Genomic DNA, 16,971 nt, shown 5'->3' on the forward strand with positions numbered 1-16,971 from the left:
GAGAGCCGTGTGGCTTAGGTGGCATGTGCACGTGCTATCATGCTAGAGGTTCGTGGATCGAATCTCACTTGTAGAAAGCGATTTTATTAAATAATAAGAAATTTAATAAATGTGGGTTGCATACCACAAAAATTCAAGATTCAAATGTTAGAAATAACTTGAAAAGCAAAGTACAACGAAGCAACAATAAGAATAAATAGAAGATGGTGGAGGAGCAAATAACTAATATAAATAATATATAAATAACAAATAACAGAGAACAGAGTAGAGAAGAGGAGAGGAGATAGAAGAAAGAGGACAGGAGTGGATGAGATTTTTAAATTTTTTGGCACGTGTCGTTATAAGACAGTCTACGGTCGATCGCCCACTGCCCGTTGCGTCCATTGCTCCCGGCCCATCCTACAGCTACGATGACTCTGCGCTTCATCCCCGAAATTATCAGGCATATCAACAATTTTTATGGTGGGGGATCACCCCAGAGAGAGGGAACTCCTTATAAGGACATCCTTTTCAGAAATTGTAAAAATATTTCCAATTTTTAAGTCGCCTCACGAGAGGGGACACTTAAAAATATTCTTACAAGTTCTTACCTGTAGCTGAAATGAAAGATGGAGAACACAAATCATACAGGATACCTTAACAATTTTTATAGTGGGGATCATCCCCTGAGAGAGGGAACTCCTTATAAGAACTTGTAAAAATATTTCTAAGTTTTAAGTCGTCTCGAGAGAGTCGACACTTAAAAATATTCTTACAAGTTCTGACCTGTACCTGCAATGATAGAAGGGGTGCACGAATAATTCCACTCACAACCTCTTTTAACATTTCTTTATTAACAAATTTAATAACAGAATGTAAAATACCTACAAATTTCAGGCCGCCATCTTGAAACAAGTCTTACGACCTGCATATCACATATGCACATAAGTACCAAATTATAAACACCAACATACTACAGGATTATGAAATAGCAATTAAATACAGGAAAACTAATCTACAGGGTGTTACAAAAAGAAAACCAATGATTAAAAAAAGAGCAATACACTATAACAATAAATTTTCCCCATATGAACGAGGATGTTAAGGAAAAGTGATATACTGGGTGATACAGAAAGAAAATATAAAGTTCAAAATAAAAAACACCCGGACAACAAACTTGGTCAGTGACAGATTGAGAATGAAGAAAAACGAGTACAGGGTGACACAAAAGGAAAATTACTAGATTTAAAAATAAAATACTACGATCAAGGAGAAAACAACTGGAAGAAACAAATGTAGTCAAGTACTGACTGCAAATCAGGAAATAAATATACAGGGTGATACATAAGGAAAATTTAAACATTTAATATAAAATCCCATGATCAAAACATACAAAAAGATCAATTTTTATAAATTTTTGTTGATCAAGAAAAGCCTATATACAGGATGTTGCAAAAAGGAAAATGAGACTATGCATTTAAAAAAAATCGCAAAAAATAATCAACAAAATTAACAACTACAAAATTTTACAAATTTCCCAACGAATATCAAAGGAAAGTGAAAAGAAGGCAACAGAACAGAAATACAACTACCAACTACTAATACATTCCAAAGGGGAGAAAATATCTAAGAAAAGTAAAAGTAGAGAAGGTAGGATAATGATATATATATATAAATTTTTTTTATAACAATAAAACACCATAATGAATTTTATTGCATATTGAGATTTTCTTTGCCATGCCAACCATAGAAAAGTGCTGACCAACGGCATGATACACGATTTGCGGTAAGATATTGAAATCGTTTTTAAACGCGTCAATGCGATTACAGTATTTTGAATGCAAAAGAACAATAAGAGCTGAGAATAACGGTGAAAACCACATTCTCAGGCAAGATCGAAAACGCAACCGACGGCATGCGACAATTTTGACTTACGACTATTACGGTACTCTCTTACACGCGACTAAAGACATCAATGTGATAATGATGTAATAATATTTAACAACTTACCGAGGCAAAGGGTAATCAAAGGAAGCACTGAAACGGAAAAAAAACACGTGTTTTAGATTACGAACTGTGCTGCGCCGCTCTATTAAGACTACCCGTCGGATAGTGTCTTGTTTTATACGCAATGTTTTAACCGACAAACGCACAAATATGAACCCATCGTTTCACGCACAAATCATTATAAGCACAACACTAAATAGTCTATTATCATTACCTGTCGGTATTTATGTCGATAATTAACGTTAAAGTGCAATTTATAGGATTGAAATAAAAGAAATGAGAGAAGTCGCGTGCAAATAAGAACAAACTGAAACGCTCGAATGCTCGTCGCACGACCGCAGCGTGGAACTGGTTCAAAGCGATAAGAAAGTTGTTTATATACAAACACCAACACACGCGTAGAGCGGAAGATGAAACATTCAGGTATGTCTGGGTAATACAATTTATATAATACTGAAAAGACATAAAATCGGGCGTGCAAACCCGAAGAAACAAACAATTCACGAAAAAGGGTTGTAACATTATCCTTATATGCAAATTTTCACGGGTTGCAGGTAGAATTCCTGTAAGATTTAAATACCACCCGACGGAGAATTTAATTCCGGATCTCTGGAAGCCCTGCTGAAGTTACTATGCCGCTTAGATCGCGAGCTAACACAAAAAAACACAAACATTTCACGAAAAAGGGATGAATAATTACACTTATATGCACATTTTCGCGGGTTCGAGGTAGAAATCCTGCAAGATTTAAATACCACCCGACGGAGAATTTAATTCCGGATCTCTAGAAGCCCTGCTGAAGTTATTATGCCGCCTATATCGCGTGCAAAGCCAAAAAAACACAAACATTTCACGAAAAAGGGTTGAAATTTCACACTTATATGCAAATTTTCGCGAGTTGCAAGTAGAATTCGTGCATGATTTAAATACGACCGGACGGAGAATTTAATTCCGCATCTCTAGAAGCCCCGCTGAAGTTACTACGCCGCTTAGATCGCGAGCTAACCCCAAAAACACAAACATTTCACGAGAAAGGGATGAAAAATTACACTTCTATGCAAACTTTCGCGGGTTGTAGGTAAAATGCCTGCAAGATTTAAATACCACCCGACGCAGAACGTAATTTCGCATCTCTAGACGCCCCGCTGAAGTTACTACGCCGCCTAGATCACGTGCAAACCCGAAAAAACACAAACCTTGGCCGAAAAAGGGTTACACTTATATGCAAATTTTCGCAGGTTGCAGGTCGAATGCCTGCAACAAACAAACACAACCCAAAGGAGAAATTAATTCCGCATCACTCGTCACGCCGGTCAAGGATACCTATGTGATGCCGTACGCGCGAAATGATTAAAAAGGCGTACGAGCAACGAGCACGAATGTATAGAACAAACAAGTAATATATACCATACCAGTATTTTATGCGTTCCAACACTCCGACAGGGGCTGATGTACTTAGCAACTCGCCGTCTTGTGAGTTGCAAAATACACTTAACCGGCATTTACGGACAATAAAGATGCAAATAGTCAATAACAATACTATAGTCACAAGTTAAAACTAAATCGTCTATTGACGATCGAATATAATGCAAATTTAAAAAGCGCAAGCCCGAACAAATGATACGAAGTCGCGAGAAACACGTCTGAATTACCTACGGACCGGCACGACACTGAGCGCGATCCGCGGATAGTGCACGCCGTAGCCGGGCTAACACCGACGCGACAGTTCACGATAAGAAACTTGATAAGACCTTGTACGCGAATTGCAATAGGCCCGATACTCGCGATCTAAACTAAACGTGAATATGCAGCATGCGGTGCGTGACGACACTCGAGAATCTCATGCGATGCATTCCACGCGGCGAAAGCGATAAGAAAGTAAATTGTGTTCAAAACAAACTCAAAGCAAACACAATGCTCGTGCCAAATGCCCACGTTTGCCGATAAATATAGAAATAAACAGTACAATTCTATTTCATGATTTATACTTCATGCTAGTGCCATCTCGGAATGATACAGATAGAAGTCTCGGAATTTAAATTATTAATTTTAATGAAAGATTGCGCGATTTAACATTAACTATTAATGTGGTATTTTGCAATATGTATTAATAGCAATTTCTGCTGGAAATAATCAACAAAAAATGAATTATTTCAATGAATTAAAATACTTCAATACATACAATCACACAAATGTGCACAATTTTGTCATCCTTACTTGATACAGAATTAAAGGCTGCTCCTTTCATGAGCACACACGCTTAAGCTATCATAAGGTGCGAGTGTGCTTTGACGTCCGTGATTAAATAACGTATGTAATAGGTAAATATTTTTGTTCGCAAATATAATTAAAATTTAAAAACATGAAAAAACTCTTCGTAAGAAAGAAAAAAAATGGGTAAATGAGAATCAGCTACACATTTATCCAGGTACGATACCCTGAACACGAGTCACTTCTACCGCTACCTTCATACGGTGCCCTGAATACGAGTCACTGCTACCGCTGCCCTCGTACGGTGCCCTGAATGGGAGTCACTTCTACCGTTACCCCCTATGGTGCACTGAACACGAGTAGAAGTCACTTTTACGGCCACCCTGCTACGGTACACCGAATGATACTCAACTATACAATTGCGATAAATTGCAATATATAACGAAATATCCAAAGAAAATTTTTTCTTGACTTTCTTGACATACTCAAGTGAAAAAACTTTAATTTAACCGTCTGGTCTCGCAGAGAATGTAGGTAAATGTTCGTCGCAGTTAATTATAATAATATAATTTCAATTATTACGTGATTATAAATTATACTTTATACAAAGATACTGATAATAAATAGCATCATTATTTTTCGAGGATTTTCGATAGTGAATAAGTTTAAAATATTTTCAAAGTTTGGAAAATCCTTTATAAGATAAGAGAAAAAAATAATGATAACTCGAGGTGTAAAGGTTCTGAAATCGGGTTTAAAAGTGCTAAAAAGTGGATGTTTTCATATTTTAAGAGTTTTCTTCGATTACGAATATCTCGTAAACTAAAAATGATAGAAAGGAGCGGATTGAAAATTCATAATCTACGGAAAATTCTCTATAAGATAAGCCAGGTAAATTGACAATTTACCATTTAAATAAATAATAATTGAAGATTATGAAACTTCGGAAAGATATTCCGTAAGATATCATAAGGAAATAATTAAAATTCGAGACATAGTTCAGAAATCGTGTGGTAGAAAGGAACGTATTTCAAATTGTTATTCTTCTTCTACTTCTCTATAAGACAAAGTATTAAAATAGTGTACTCGTATGCTGTGCCTCAGCCAACCAAACAAGGCGCAAGGACGGCACCCGACCGTGTGCACCAATTTCAATAAACACGAGATCGGCGATTTAAACAAAACTAGAACACCAGCATAGCGAGAAGTGAGAGGATGGCAACGACAACACACGGTCATTTTGCTCGTGGCATGCCAACGTTTGCTGATAAAAAGGAAATAAACAATACAAGTCTATTTTACGATTTGAACTTCATGCTAGTGCCATCTATAAATGATACAAGTAGTCCTAGAATTTAGACCCAGTATGGAAATTCATGATAAATTAAAATACGATTTACGTAATTCAAAATTATATAAATATCCCTTCAGACAAGAAGTTGAAGAAGTATCTTACTAATTCTTGTCTAAATAAAACTTTAAATTTTCATTCGAAAGTTTCCTTCAGGCAAAACTTTGTCATTTGGTAACATTGTAGAACAGCAATAAAACGTAGAACTAAACTGAAATCCAGGTACACGCCAAACTCTTCATAAAAATAATAAAATTATTTTACTTACCAGTTATGCAAAACCGTAAATCGAAGACATGTTGATAGATACTGAAATAAATGAGAAACAAAACATTAGTAACAGCATTTCGTGCCATATTGAAATGAATCTGAGTTCCGTCGGAACTTAGTTTTCATTTTAAAATTTCTTTTATTCACATAAGGATAGGAATGACAATATTTACCATATAGAATATTAGTCCATAATCATCTGCTGATGATATAAATGTTTTTCACAAGTCAATTTATTATTGGCATTCACAAAACATCGCCGGCCGTCGCCCGTCGGCAACGAACTCATAAACACGTGAGTGCACTAAATACGCAAAATTTAGAATTACGAAGATTACACACGCGATAAGGAAATATAACGCGATTTACCGAACTACTATGAAAGAATAACACAAGCCGAAAGTGTGGAATGTGTGCTCGCCGTTATCGCACCGATGCAACAAAACAAAATTCACTCGCTGAAATATTTTTAGTAGGGCTGTACAAATTAGCCGGCCAAGCCGGTTAAGGAAGTTAACCAGGCTAATTAGCTGGCTGACTACTCGGCTTAGCCGGTTAACCGAAATTAGCCAGGCTAATCAGCTAAAGGCTAAACCGGCCAATGGGCTAATTTGATATTTTATGCAATATCTTTGTTTCCAAATGCAAGTGATAACAATTCGCCGCGTTATCAATACGTTTGTCGGACTTGGCCCGAACAGATATTGTATAAAATATATATAAATATATAAATTAGCCAATTGGCCGGTTTAGCCTTTAGCTGATTAGCCTGGCTAATTTCGGTTAACCGGCTAAGCCGAGTAGTCAGCCAGCCAATTAGCCTGGTTAACTTCCTTAACCGGCTTGGCCGGCTAATTTGTACAGCCCTAATTTTAGTCAAACCTGCACTGTTGCGCCATCTGAGGACTCTTTCTAGTACCTCTAATAAGTACAAATGCGTACAAACGCATGTGTAGCAGTGTGGATTTGTTTATGAGTCAGTGAGGTGTCACGGACTTACATGGTAGCGTCCATGTGACCCACGTACCGGAAAATGTGCGTGCACTACCCTGTCTAAATAAGTGGCAATTTTATACAGAAATGTTAAATGTCAAATCTAGATGAGGCGTGATGTTCAAATTTAAATCTGCGTTTTTCAAGTATGATTCCAATAATAAATCATAAATCGTATTGTATTAGTGTTTCTCTTATAACCATTAAATACATCCTAATAGAGAATTTAACTTTGCATCTTTAGACCCTGCGCTCAAGTAAACGGCTGCAACGTAGGCGAGTGCCAAAGCAAGGCTATAAGAGAGTCGACATGTTGCGGCTATACGATTTGAAACCACAGAATACAATAGCCGATCTATCGTATTTACTGAATGAAAATCTTCGAAACATTTCGTGTAACGAGAAATGCGAATAAACCAGCGATAGCAGGTTATTGGCTATATTGCAATAATACTATTACCGAATTAGAAAAAAACTTGGGGCGTTGCGACTGCGAGCACTCAATGAGAAACCGGCGAACGCCGCGTAACACCAACGCACAAAATAAGACCGATTGAAAATAAATATAAAAACAAAACATGCAGCGCCATCTATCGGTACACGGCATAACGACAAAATAGAGTGTAGCATACTAACTTAAAATTACTACCGCCATCTAGTGACGGAGGTCAGAATTGATTCACTTTAGTAGAAAACTGTAATTCCAGAAATCATTTCTTCCGAACCTGTCATTTTTCTGTGGCGCAACTGAATTGAAAACCGCCAAATACAACAGCAATTTTTCTTATATGTACAATAAAAAAATGAGATTTATAAGAAAGAAAACTTACTTTCGATGTGTGCTGTGACTATTCCAGTACAGCACTTTGAGCTGGTTAAGCCCTAAAACAAACAAAAAATAAATAAGCAAATAAGAAAAAACATACAAAAACATTCAAATTCCTTGTATTAATATTCACACAAGGTTCTCTGATACTCAGATGATCCATTGACAGCTAGTTGATGTCTTAATGAAGTCATGAAGCTATAAATTCAACTTACCAGAGTCTAATGATGATACTACATCATCAAAACCGGCGAAGATAAAGTCCACAATGTGTGCACAATGTTCGTTTCGTGAAATCTTGACAATCACATCTATTTTGAGATAATTCACATATAAAACGGATAAATCACGCTACAAAACTTTAGTTTAACGCACAAACTAAACACAAACCGCGTTGTTTATAAGAACACAAAGTTATGAAGAAAACAACAAGCAACATGCCCCACAACGGACGAATGTATACTGGCGTGCAAAAATGGCGTCAACGTCAAGCACAGTGTTGCCAACTTAGATTTTGAAAAGACGTAAAGAGCCAAATCTTGAAAAATTATTTTTAATGTGACTTGGTCAGAACAAATAAATAGCCCAATTTCAGCTTTTTATTTGTATTTCATTCCTCGAGAAACATCAATAAACTAGTTTCGCTGTGTAGGCTAATATTGTAGATAGTGACATTTATTTAGGTGCCTACTTACTACATGTATGTTCAACCTAACCACGAAACAAATGAGATTCCCGTATTTATTTACTGTATATGTATATTCACCTACTTGATAATAATTAATACACACTAAAACAAAATGCTGTCGTTAAACTGGATTACTATTAACAAGAGGTAATGATGTTGAATATCTGATTTAATCAGTTACTTTGACACCTTATTGATTTCATTTATTGCAGGCTCTTAGAAGCTGCAACTCTAATCAATGCAACACCCCTTGAGACATTCACCAACATCCTTCACATAATCACATCCACAGGAGTAATTACAGAAGATGATTTGGCAACAATAAACAAATCATTACAGTACTCTGATGATCAGTTGCAATTGCTTGTACAAAGTATTCTTCACATCTATAAAAAAGCAAGTTTAATTGTTATGAAACCAGTCACCTTACAAAAAGATTTGGAAAACAAATTGAAGCTGAATTCAGAAAAGTCTGAGGTTTTTGTCAAAGTCTGGACTGATGTTACCAAGAGAGACTTTGGTGATTTGGACAGAAGGAAAAAACTAGATGGGGTTGCTTGGTCTTTGAATTTGAACACACATTCATCATCCAATCCACCAGGATCACAAATTCTTAAACCAATAGCAAGACTTCAGTTATCAATGTCTGATTTTGAGAATAAGCATAGTGAGGAAACCACTTTAGAGTTGGATGCACAAGGACTTGTGGAAATATATAAAACTCTAGAGAGTGTACAGAACAAATTGGATTCAGTTAATAATGTTAAATCATGATATAAATAAAATTAATGTATAATTTTAGTTGTTTTATGTCCTGAAGTGCCCTTCCCAAGCAAGTGTGACTTAAATAAAGTTGATTAACTTTTAGCATAGCCATAAAATTTTGCTTTACTTTTTCTTTAATGTAATTTGCAGAATCTGTGGATTAAACGTTTGTAGAACTATAATTTAATTGAAAATTGACTTACAGGAAATATACTTTTGAAAAACTACCTAGATGGCGCTACAATAAACTTTTAACTAAAATATATGGAAAATGTTATAATTGTATAAATAATTGTAGCCCGCAAGAAGTGTTGAATCTTAAGGAGCAAAAATTATGTTGTATCTACTTGTTACTACATGTCAAACAATGTAAAGCTAAAACTTATTAGCCATAACCTCTATACATTATCTAGTCTACTAGTTTTACGAAAATCTTCACTTGGTCCTTGTTTTCAAATCAAATTATAAACCACCATGGTTACAACAAATAAATAATCTGTCTATTTATAACACTGTTTTATATTTACATCAAACGTTTACCTTCAATATACTAATTTTTAATAATTATTAAACACATTTTAAGCTGCAAAATTTTAATTATGATTCTAAAACTTGCAAAACGCTTTTCAAACTTCGAGCAACAAACATTCATGTTGCCAGAAAGTGTGCAACCATTTCAAAAAACGCAAAAGATGTGAAAGTCTACGATGTCTCCCCGCGCTGCACCCTTAACGGTTTCATTTCGTACAAAACTATTCTATTGCCGCACGATGTGAACAACACCGCAGAGACCGACAAGTTAATCCTGAAATGCAGCAAGGAAATCACGGTTAATCAAATTGGTAATTCGATGAATTTAACGACGGCTAGAGATGCTTTGGATGATAGCACAGTGTGTGAATTACATGTTCCACTCAAAGCAAGTAAGTTCAGTATATCAAGAAAAGATATTCTTAATAAATAATTGTGTTGAAATTGATTTTTTGCCTTAGATATCAACCTGACTGCTTTGGGTGACATCAAAGTTGGTGACTTGCAGGGCGACGGTGTACGTGTTTTCAGCGAAATGGGCTGCGTAACTTTGGGAAATTTAAAGTGCAGCGAAGTTAGCGCCGGTACCAACGACAAGGATATTGTCGTTGAGGGAAACATAGAAGCAACTAGAGTTGATCTATTATGTCGTCAAAGTGGTGTAAGTCTTTTTCTAACTTCGGGCCAAAACTTTAATATAATTATAATTAATATCATTTTTAGTCCATCAAAGCACAAAAAATAAAATCCCTTGGCCTGAAATTGGACACAAACGAAGGCAATATACATATGAACGCGTGCTACTCAAAGAATGGTTACTTCATTACCAAAACAGGCAACATAGACTTGAAAAACGTCCACAATCGTTGCCGTATTGACACAATAAAAAACGGCCAAGTGAAAATGGTGGGCTTCGAAGGAGCGCTTGAAGTATCCCTACAAAACGGCAAAGCAGATCTTCAAATACAGAAATTATTCGACAATTCAGATATAACAGTGCGTGAAGAAGGCGAAATCACACTGCGCATACCGAAAGAGTTATTAGACTACGTGGAGATCTTGATTTGGAGCAAGGGGTGCTACGTGGATGATGACATCCCGTACACTGAAGACGACTTGAAAGATTTGACGACCATTCGCAAAGCGGGCACAACTGCAGAGCACGTGTTGCGAGTGCGATGCATGAAAGCAACCTGCAACGTACATTTTGCGAGTTGGATCGACATGATGACACAAAATATGGCAAAGTCAACGGATGATCAAAGCCTCAAGAAACAAGCCAACTAAATCACTCACAGTCTCAGTCTATCAGTATTGAAATAAAATGACTGATTCTATTTTTTCGGCCGTGAAATCGTGTTAGAATCGTGCGTTTGTCTTTATCACAATATAAAATTACAAATTGAATCTTAACATCATCATTTCTTAATTTAATTTTTAAAATAAGTTAATATTATTCAGATTACTTACTTAATCAGAGTATGAGTGAAGTGCTGTTGTAGGGGGTGATACAGTTGTGTTTCTTAATGCATCCCAATCCCATATCTATTATAAAACAATGATAAATATAAAAATTTTATTTTTGCAGAATTGATAAATTAAACTTACTAGAATGTGATTGTTTGCATCACCACAAGCAAACGTCTGTCCCGATGGGCTGAAAGCAACACTTGTTAATGCACTGCCCAATCCATGAAGTCTGAAGATTGGCCGTCCTTCCAAGATATCAATGACGCTGATAAATCCACTGCTACAGGTTGCAAGGAGGAACTTGCCTGAAGGATGCCAGTCAACACTGGTTACATTCTCATTGAGCACATAATGTTGATTCATTCTTCCTGCGATTATGTCGTAGATTCGCACGGAGCCTGTCTGCTGAGCACATGCGACGTATTTTCCATATATTGATAGTTTATTTGTACTTGCTGCAAGTAAAATTAACAAAATTAGAAGTAAAATATAAAATTTTCCATGAAAATGTTTTTTTTAAATTTTACATACCTTGATTTGTAAGTGTATGAATAAGATCCTGATTATCTACATCCCAAATACGGATGGTTTTATCCTCAGCACATGACACAGCAATAGATCCATCTTGGAAAAATCTTGCACAGTTTATATAATGATTGTGTCCCACTAGCGAGTGCAGGAACTTCCTTGTTTTCACATCCCACAATTTCATGCATTTATCTTTAGCACCAGATAAAAGTCGGCGGTTATCATATGAAAACTGAATGCTCGTTACTGGTTTCATATGTGCGCGTATTTGTTCGGTTTTGCCAGTTAATGAAGGCACCCATAACTGAATATGCATGTCATCCGAACAAGAAACAAGCAACTTGCCTTTACTAGAACAATCCAGATCGTTCACAGCAGCTGTATGTCGAGAAAACCGATAGGTGCGCAGGTCTTTGGTGTTGAGGTGCCATATTAACAAATCGTTATCTTTTCCGCTGCTTATTAATTCGTTTTCATTGCGAAATTTTAGCGCAGTCACTGCTGCAGTATGTGCGACTAAATCCAGACGAAGAACAGGATCTGATTGTTTATGTAGTTCGTTCATATTTTGATTAATAAATTAATCTATAGATGAAATACTATCGTGGTCAATACAAACATTAAACACAAGTTGAACACAAAAAACATACGTACATATGTTTACGGTATGTTTGTTTGAACTGAAAATGACCGTTAACACAAAGGTTAGGACAGCTAGTTTGTAGCAATGCACCAGGAAACATTTAGTTTAGTTCATGTGTTCGCCGATAGAGGAACACAAACTCAAAAATTAAATTTAAAAATCTTATAGTTCACATTTTATATTAACAAATGTCATTTCTTGTAAGAGTTATTTAAAAAACAACACAGTTTTTGCTTATTATTTAAGTATCATTCAAATATTTGTTAATGTAATTTAAATTAACAATTTGACACTTAAAATTATGGATGCGTCGGCGCGTTGCATCAAGCATGTCTGAACGTCAGATTTATTTTTGTTTTGGTCGTTGTCGAGCAACGCCGCCTACTTCTCAATCGTTTTAAGTAATGTGGTGGTAATGCGCCTGTAATCGCTGTACATACGTTGTTAAACAGACTCTGAAACTGAAAGCTTCGCGCTTTGAAAGGTATCCAACGACGCATTGAACTGGCCTTGCCAATTATGCCATTGCATGTTGACGAATTTATAAGTTAACACCAAAGTGCATTAAAAAGTGCTCAAGTTCCTAGTGGGGTTCACCATTTTATCAAAAATTTGTAAACAAGCCGCCATTGCCGACATTGACAGTCCCACGTTTTATCAACTTCATTGTTAGGATTTCATAGGTAAATAACTTTTGTTTCATATTGAAGCCTAATCTTGAAATAATATACTTAGTTGTAGATATTGTTAGTGTTTCTATTTCTAATACATTGTCATCAAGTATTAATAATGGTCATGATTTTAATTATTATATAATGTCATAACAAACTTTATTTGTAATAAATAATAACCACTATTTTGTGTATTTCTAGATAATCATGACATTACCAATCCAACTTGCAGCAATTGGAGCTGGTCTCATCTTTGCTTTTTATTTAATCTTCAAAGATCGCAACAGACAACTGACTTATACAACTGGTCCATCAGGGGGTTATGATGCTGATAACACCTACACATATAAACCACCCAGTTATGATACTCAGTAAGTGCACAATTTGTCTAAATATTCATGCTTTTTTTTATACAAACTTTATTTTAGCCCTTTACATACTGGTAACTCCTCCACGACAAAGAATGAGTGTTGCATATGCCTAATGGACCTTGGTGAAGGCGACCAGCCGACGAGGAAGTTGCGCTGCAAGCACGTTTTTCATGAGGATTGCATCAAGACCTGGCTGGTCCAGGACCGAATCTGCCCGATCTGCCGAAAATATGCTTAATCTTATTTAAATTAATTTTACAATTATGACTTGAGGCTGTAACATGTTAAATACTCTTTTGCACACATATTGCAATAATTAAATTAACTGTATTAGATATAAATTTACAAAAAGGTTGTTCAAATGTATTGAAAAACGAAGTTGTGTAGTGTTTACAGGTTGACAAACTTCGAATAATAAACAATTTTGATTACTCCTGTGTGTGTTTGTTTCATGTCTTGAGTGGTTTTATTTTTTTAATTATCTGCGCGTGTTTTCGTGAGCGTCGACGCACGTACTTTCTATATTTATCAAAGTCCCGAAAGCCGCTCGCTGCCAATTCGCGTCGCGACGCTTTATAGCATTTTTTATAGCGTTTATAGCTTTTACTACATGTACGTTGCGTTGCGGGAACATGTGTGACTGTTTCATGTGTTCGCTTTCAGTGTCGTCGGTCGTCTGCGGGGACACGCATTGCTTGTGTGTTTTATCTGTGCTCGTGCAACAGCAAATTTATCAATAGATTTAAGTGAAGTGAAGCTAATCATAAAACATATTGTGTTATTGAATACTACAGATGTAATTTAAACATGTTGTAATTGTGTAATCATAAAATTTGGTTTAAGTAAGTTTAAAGTAATATTTTATTGTGTTTGTGAAGTGTACGAGTAATTAAAGCTTAAAAATTAGTAGAAAACGTGTTAAAATTGTGTTAAATTAGTATTTGTATCAGAATAAAACATAAATCTTGTTTGTTAGACGAAAAATGCACTTTTGTGGCTTTAAATGAGCTTTCAAATGTTTAAATTTACAAATTATTGTCAAAAATGATTGTAGTATTGATTTCTCAAGCATACAAAATGTAGAAATTGAATACTTTTGTGATCACATCAAAAAGAATTTTCATGCTGGCATGAATTCAATCAAACGTCAGTAAAAACTCCATACACAATGATAAATAACTGAGAATCTATCAGTCTTCATCACTATAAGAACATTAAAATACACTTTATTAGTGCTTACAGTAATCTACACTAATTATGGGTGTAATTATTATTATTGTAGCACAATAACATAAAATATTTGTGCTTTATACTTGTTTAAACATATTGTACTTCATAATTTAATCACTTTCTTTTTAATGTACGAGTAATGTGATGATAATCACCTGTCCACTGTACTGTCAGTGTCAGAATGTCAAAATTTGTAGTTATAAAAACACCCAGCCGCTTATCAAACGATGAAAGTAGTACTTCTATGTTAATCAAATCTATCACATCCATCAAGCCGCATCAGATAATACTCGCCGTCACTAATGCCAGCCGCCGGTAATTTTCTTCAATTGCGTTAATAATAAATGCTACTTAAATAATTATGACTCTCAGGGCGCACCATCAGAAAGCGATCACATCTTCGCGCGATAAGCCACGGCAATGGGCCTGCCCGGCGCCTCCACTCGACCGCGAACTTTGAATCCGTCAACAACCAGCCGGGTGAAACAATCACTAAACAGCAAATCAATTACTTTAAAATACGTGCAACTAATAGTTTTAAAAATTAAATGGTTGAGTAATAAGTGTGGAAGCAATAAAATGGAATTTAGCAAATTGCAATACCTTCCAATATTCATGTACTTGTGGTTTATGAGTACATTCGTCCTGACGTAAGTATTCACTTTAATATTTTTTGCGCTACATTTTATTACACTGGACGCACTCCAGCGATATTATTACTGACTGTTATGTCAGATGTTTACGTGCACTGTATGATTATATCTGCGCAGATATGTGATATCGGTGATTCAAAAGGACGTCGAACCGATTTTCCCCTACATCAGCGACACGGGCACGTTCACACCGACGAGCTGTATTTTCGGCCAGCTGCTGAACGTGGGTTCGATTTTGTGTGAGTTTTATTCATTTGTTTCAGTGTGCACACGCATATTAGTGTCCGACCAAAACAAATAAAATATTCAGACGCTTGTTTCTTATAAAACCTAATCTCAATAAAAAACTTTATTTTTGTCGGACATTAATATAAAGGATAAAGACCCCTTGGGGTTACTTCGGGTGCCATTTGCATGTAAATGTGAACTACGTACATTTTATTGATTTTTTTCACCACCTACATAAGAAACACAATTAAAACTAAAACTGTATTTTTGTTTGCAGTGTCAATTATAATTTACATAAGATATCTGCAAATAAAAGAGATTAATGGACATTTGACGAAAGGATTGTATAGTTCAAATGTCACATGTCTAATCCTCGGCTGGCTGGCTTCGCTAGGCGTCGGCTTAGTGGCTAATTTTCAGGAAACTGAAGTTTTTAGTATTCACATATTCGGTGCCATAATGGCATTCGGTTTGGGTTCCGTTTATCAATTAATTCAGGTAATATTCATACTAGGCAACCAAATATACAAGTTAATATATGAATATTTTCACTAATATTATGATTGATTAACGCAGTGTCACATTTCGGCTAAAACAATGAAAGAGTGTCGCATCAGCCAGCACGTCGTCAATTTTCGTTGGATTCTTGGAATTGTCAGCACTGTTACGTTTTTTACTTGTTTTTGTTTCGCCGGATTAGCCATGATGAAATATCAAGGTAGGCAACCAAGAATACAAAGTACACATACAAAGTGATACATAATTAATGTTATTTTAGGTACGGATATGACAAAATGGAAAAAAGCCGATGGAGGCTACTCATTGCATTTAGTCAGCACGATCACCGAGTGGATCCTCGGCGTGGCGACTATGACCTACGTGTTCACATTCACTTTCGACTTTCAGCATTTCAAGCTCATCGAGCCGACGCTTCAGTTCTTCGATTAGTAATAATCACCAACAGCAATTAAAAAACATTTTTCTACGTTCTTCGAGCGATGCGATGTGCATTTCGATATTGATATTGATCTATTGCCCTTTTTTCTCGTTCTGATGAGTTTTCCCGTCGTGATGAGCGCCGGCAGTGATGAATATTTAATTCATAATCGATATTTATGGCCCTTTTTTACAAAAAAGACAAAAAATGAAAAACGAGTCTCCGAAAGTTAATCAACATAAATGCATAAACAATTGAATTGCAGAAAATAAAACTCAGTACGTGCAAGTAAAAAATCAAGTGGATATTAGACATTTATGAGAATTTTATTGTTCGTTAAATATTTAATAAGATTTTAATGGAATTAAACGAGTGAGTGCATTTTTTCTGCACAAGCAACATGAAAGGGATAAATTTGTGATGAAACGCTTCAATAAAAGACTGTAGACAACCCAACTAGCAATCATCTAATGTATATTTAAGCTGCACTGCGTGTTGCAAACATAATTTGCTACGAAAATATGATTTAAAGTGTCTATAAATAATTTACGCTAGTTCTGAATAATCTAAAACGTGTTACGTATTATTTGGCAGCTTTCTATTAATATGTACAACCTTC

General features: G+C 35.7%; 6 protein-coding genes across 11 annotated transcripts in view; 4 read left to right on the forward strand and 2 right to left on the reverse strand.

The window, feature by feature from the left end:
- Positions 1–8,137, reverse strand: part of LOC135801266 (uncharacterized) — a 49,532-nt gene extending 41,395 nt beyond the window's left edge. Inside the window, exons 1-4 of one of the 5 annotated variants that reach the window (XR_010550344.1) lie at positions 7,853–8,136; positions 7,642–7,693; positions 5,817–5,857; positions 814–2,016 (exon numbers count right to left, since the gene is read on the reverse strand). The gene's annotated coding sequence lies outside the window, so the exon portion shown is untranslated. Of the gene's footprint in view, positions 1–813; positions 2,017–5,551; positions 5,760–5,816; positions 5,858–5,991; positions 6,174–7,641; positions 7,694–7,852 lie in introns of those variants that run through there. The other 4 variants (XR_010550345.1, XR_010550343.1, XM_065314685.1 and 1 more) reach the window with 4 other exon arrangements.
- A 145-nt stretch (positions 8,138–8,282) lies between these two features.
- Vlet (COMM domain containing 10 protein valette) lies at positions 8,283–9,121 on the forward strand. Its single transcript, XM_065314690.1, has 2 exons — positions 8,283–8,472; positions 8,538–9,121. Exons 1-2 carry the CDS (start codon positions 8,438–8,440, stop codon positions 9,097–9,099), a joined length of 597 nt encoding a protein of 198 aa, XP_065170762.1. The 5' UTR covers positions 8,283–8,437; the 3' UTR covers positions 9,100–9,121.
- A 756-nt stretch (positions 9,122–9,877) lies between these two features.
- Positions 9,878–11,034, forward strand: LOC135801265 (uncharacterized). The gene is made up of 3 exons (XM_065314684.1): positions 9,878–10,013; positions 10,083–10,282; positions 10,345–11,034. Exons 1-3 carry the CDS (start codon positions 9,941–9,943, stop codon positions 10,906–10,908), a joined length of 837 nt encoding a protein of 278 aa, XP_065170756.1. The 5' UTR covers positions 9,878–9,940; the 3' UTR covers positions 10,909–11,034.
- Positions 10,954–12,361, reverse strand: Poc1 (Proteome of centrioles 1). The gene is made up of 3 exons (XM_065314679.1): positions 11,623–12,361; positions 11,230–11,546; positions 10,954–11,166 (listed from the first exon to the last, which is right to left on the reverse strand). Exons 1-3 carry the CDS (start codon positions 12,182–12,184, stop codon positions 11,092–11,094), a joined length of 954 nt encoding a protein of 317 aa, XP_065170751.1. The 5' UTR covers positions 12,185–12,361; the 3' UTR covers positions 10,954–11,091.
- Positions 12,306–13,542, forward strand: LOC135800763 (uncharacterized). The gene is made up of 3 exons (XM_065314082.1): positions 12,306–12,323; positions 13,135–13,304; positions 13,362–13,542. The coding sequence occupies exons 1-3, from the start codon at positions 12,306–12,308 to the stop codon at positions 13,540–13,542; spliced, it is 369 nt and encodes a 122-aa protein (XP_065170154.1).
- A 357-nt stretch (positions 13,543–13,899) lies between these two features.
- LOC135801264 (DNA damage-regulated autophagy modulator protein 2) lies at positions 13,900–16,938 on the forward strand. 2 transcript variants are annotated; one of them, XM_065314683.1, is made up of 7 exons: positions 13,900–14,146; positions 14,672–14,849; positions 14,907–15,184; positions 15,305–15,426; positions 15,693–15,913; positions 15,992–16,133; positions 16,194–16,938. In XM_065314683.1, exons 3-7 carry the CDS (start codon positions 14,955–14,957, stop codon positions 16,361–16,363), a joined length of 885 nt encoding a protein of 294 aa, XP_065170755.1. In that variant the 5' UTR covers positions 13,900–14,146; positions 14,672–14,849; positions 14,907–14,954; the 3' UTR covers positions 16,364–16,938. The 2 variants fall into 2 exon arrangements, with proteins under 2 accessions (XP_065170755.1, XP_065170754.1); XM_065314682.1 differs by having other exon boundaries at positions 13,900–14,849.
- Positions 16,939–16,971: the final 33 nt, after the last annotated feature.

The sequence above is a fragment of the Atheta coriaria genome, unplaced genomic scaffold, assembly GCF_025399875.1.
Source record: "Atheta coriaria isolate IRGN ID8LTWV9N9 unplaced genomic scaffold, Caltech_Dcor_3.1 hic_scaffold_10_pilon, whole genome shotgun sequence".
Taxonomy (NCBI): domain Eukaryota; kingdom Metazoa; phylum Arthropoda; class Insecta; order Coleoptera; family Staphylinidae; genus Dalotia; species Dalotia coriaria.

What these genes read in the sequence shown, in the direction of transcription:
- LOC135800763 (XM_065314082.1), top strand. An exon ending in CCACCCAGTTATGATACTCA is followed by an intron (nt 13,305 to 13,361) that starts GTAAGTGCACAA and finishes ACTTTATTTTAG; the next exon opens with CCCTTTACATACTGGTAACT.
- Poc1 (XM_065314679.1), bottom strand. Translation starts at nt 12,184, where the DNA reads ATGAACGAACTACATAAACAATCAGATCCTGTTCTTCGTCTGGATTTA. An exon ending in TCATACACTTACAAATCAAG is followed by an intron (nt 11,547 to 11,622) that starts GTATGTAAAATT and finishes TTTTACTTGCAG; the next exon opens with CAAGTACAAATAAACTATCA. An exon ending in ATGCAAACAATCACATTCTA is followed by an intron (nt 11,167 to 11,229) that starts GTAAGTTTAATT and finishes GTTTTATAATAG; the next exon opens with ATATGGGATTGGGATGCATT.
- LOC135801264 (XM_065314682.1), top strand. Translation starts at nt 14,955, where the DNA reads ATGGGCCTGCCCGGCGCCTCCACTCGACCGCGAACTTTGAATCCGTCA. An exon ending in ATGAGTACATTCGTCCTGAC is followed by an intron (nt 15,185 to 15,304) that starts GTAAGTATTCAC and finishes ATATCTGCGCAG; the next exon opens with ATATGTGATATCGGTGATTC. An exon ending in AGCCATGATGAAATATCAAG is followed by an intron (nt 16,134 to 16,193) that starts GTAGGCAACCAA and finishes ATGTTATTTTAG; the next exon opens with GTACGGATATGACAAAATGG.
- Vlet (XM_065314690.1), top strand. Translation starts at nt 8,438, where the DNA reads ATGCTGTCGTTAAACTGGATTACTATTAACAAGAG. An exon ending in TGGATTACTATTAACAAGAG is followed by an intron (nt 8,473 to 8,537) that starts GTAATGATGTTG and finishes CATTTATTGCAG; the next exon opens with GCTCTTAGAAGCTGCAACTC.
- LOC135801265 (XM_065314684.1), top strand. Translation starts at nt 9,941, where the DNA reads ATGAATTTAACGACGGCTAGAGATGCTTTGGATGATAGCACAGTGTGT. An exon ending in ACATGTTCCACTCAAAGCAA is followed by an intron (nt 10,014 to 10,082) that starts GTAAGTTCAGTA and finishes TTTTTGCCTTAG; the next exon opens with ATATCAACCTGACTGCTTTG. An exon ending in TATTATGTCGTCAAAGTGGT is followed by an intron (nt 10,283 to 10,344) that starts GTAAGTCTTTTT and finishes TATCATTTTTAG; the next exon opens with TCCATCAAAGCACAAAAAAT.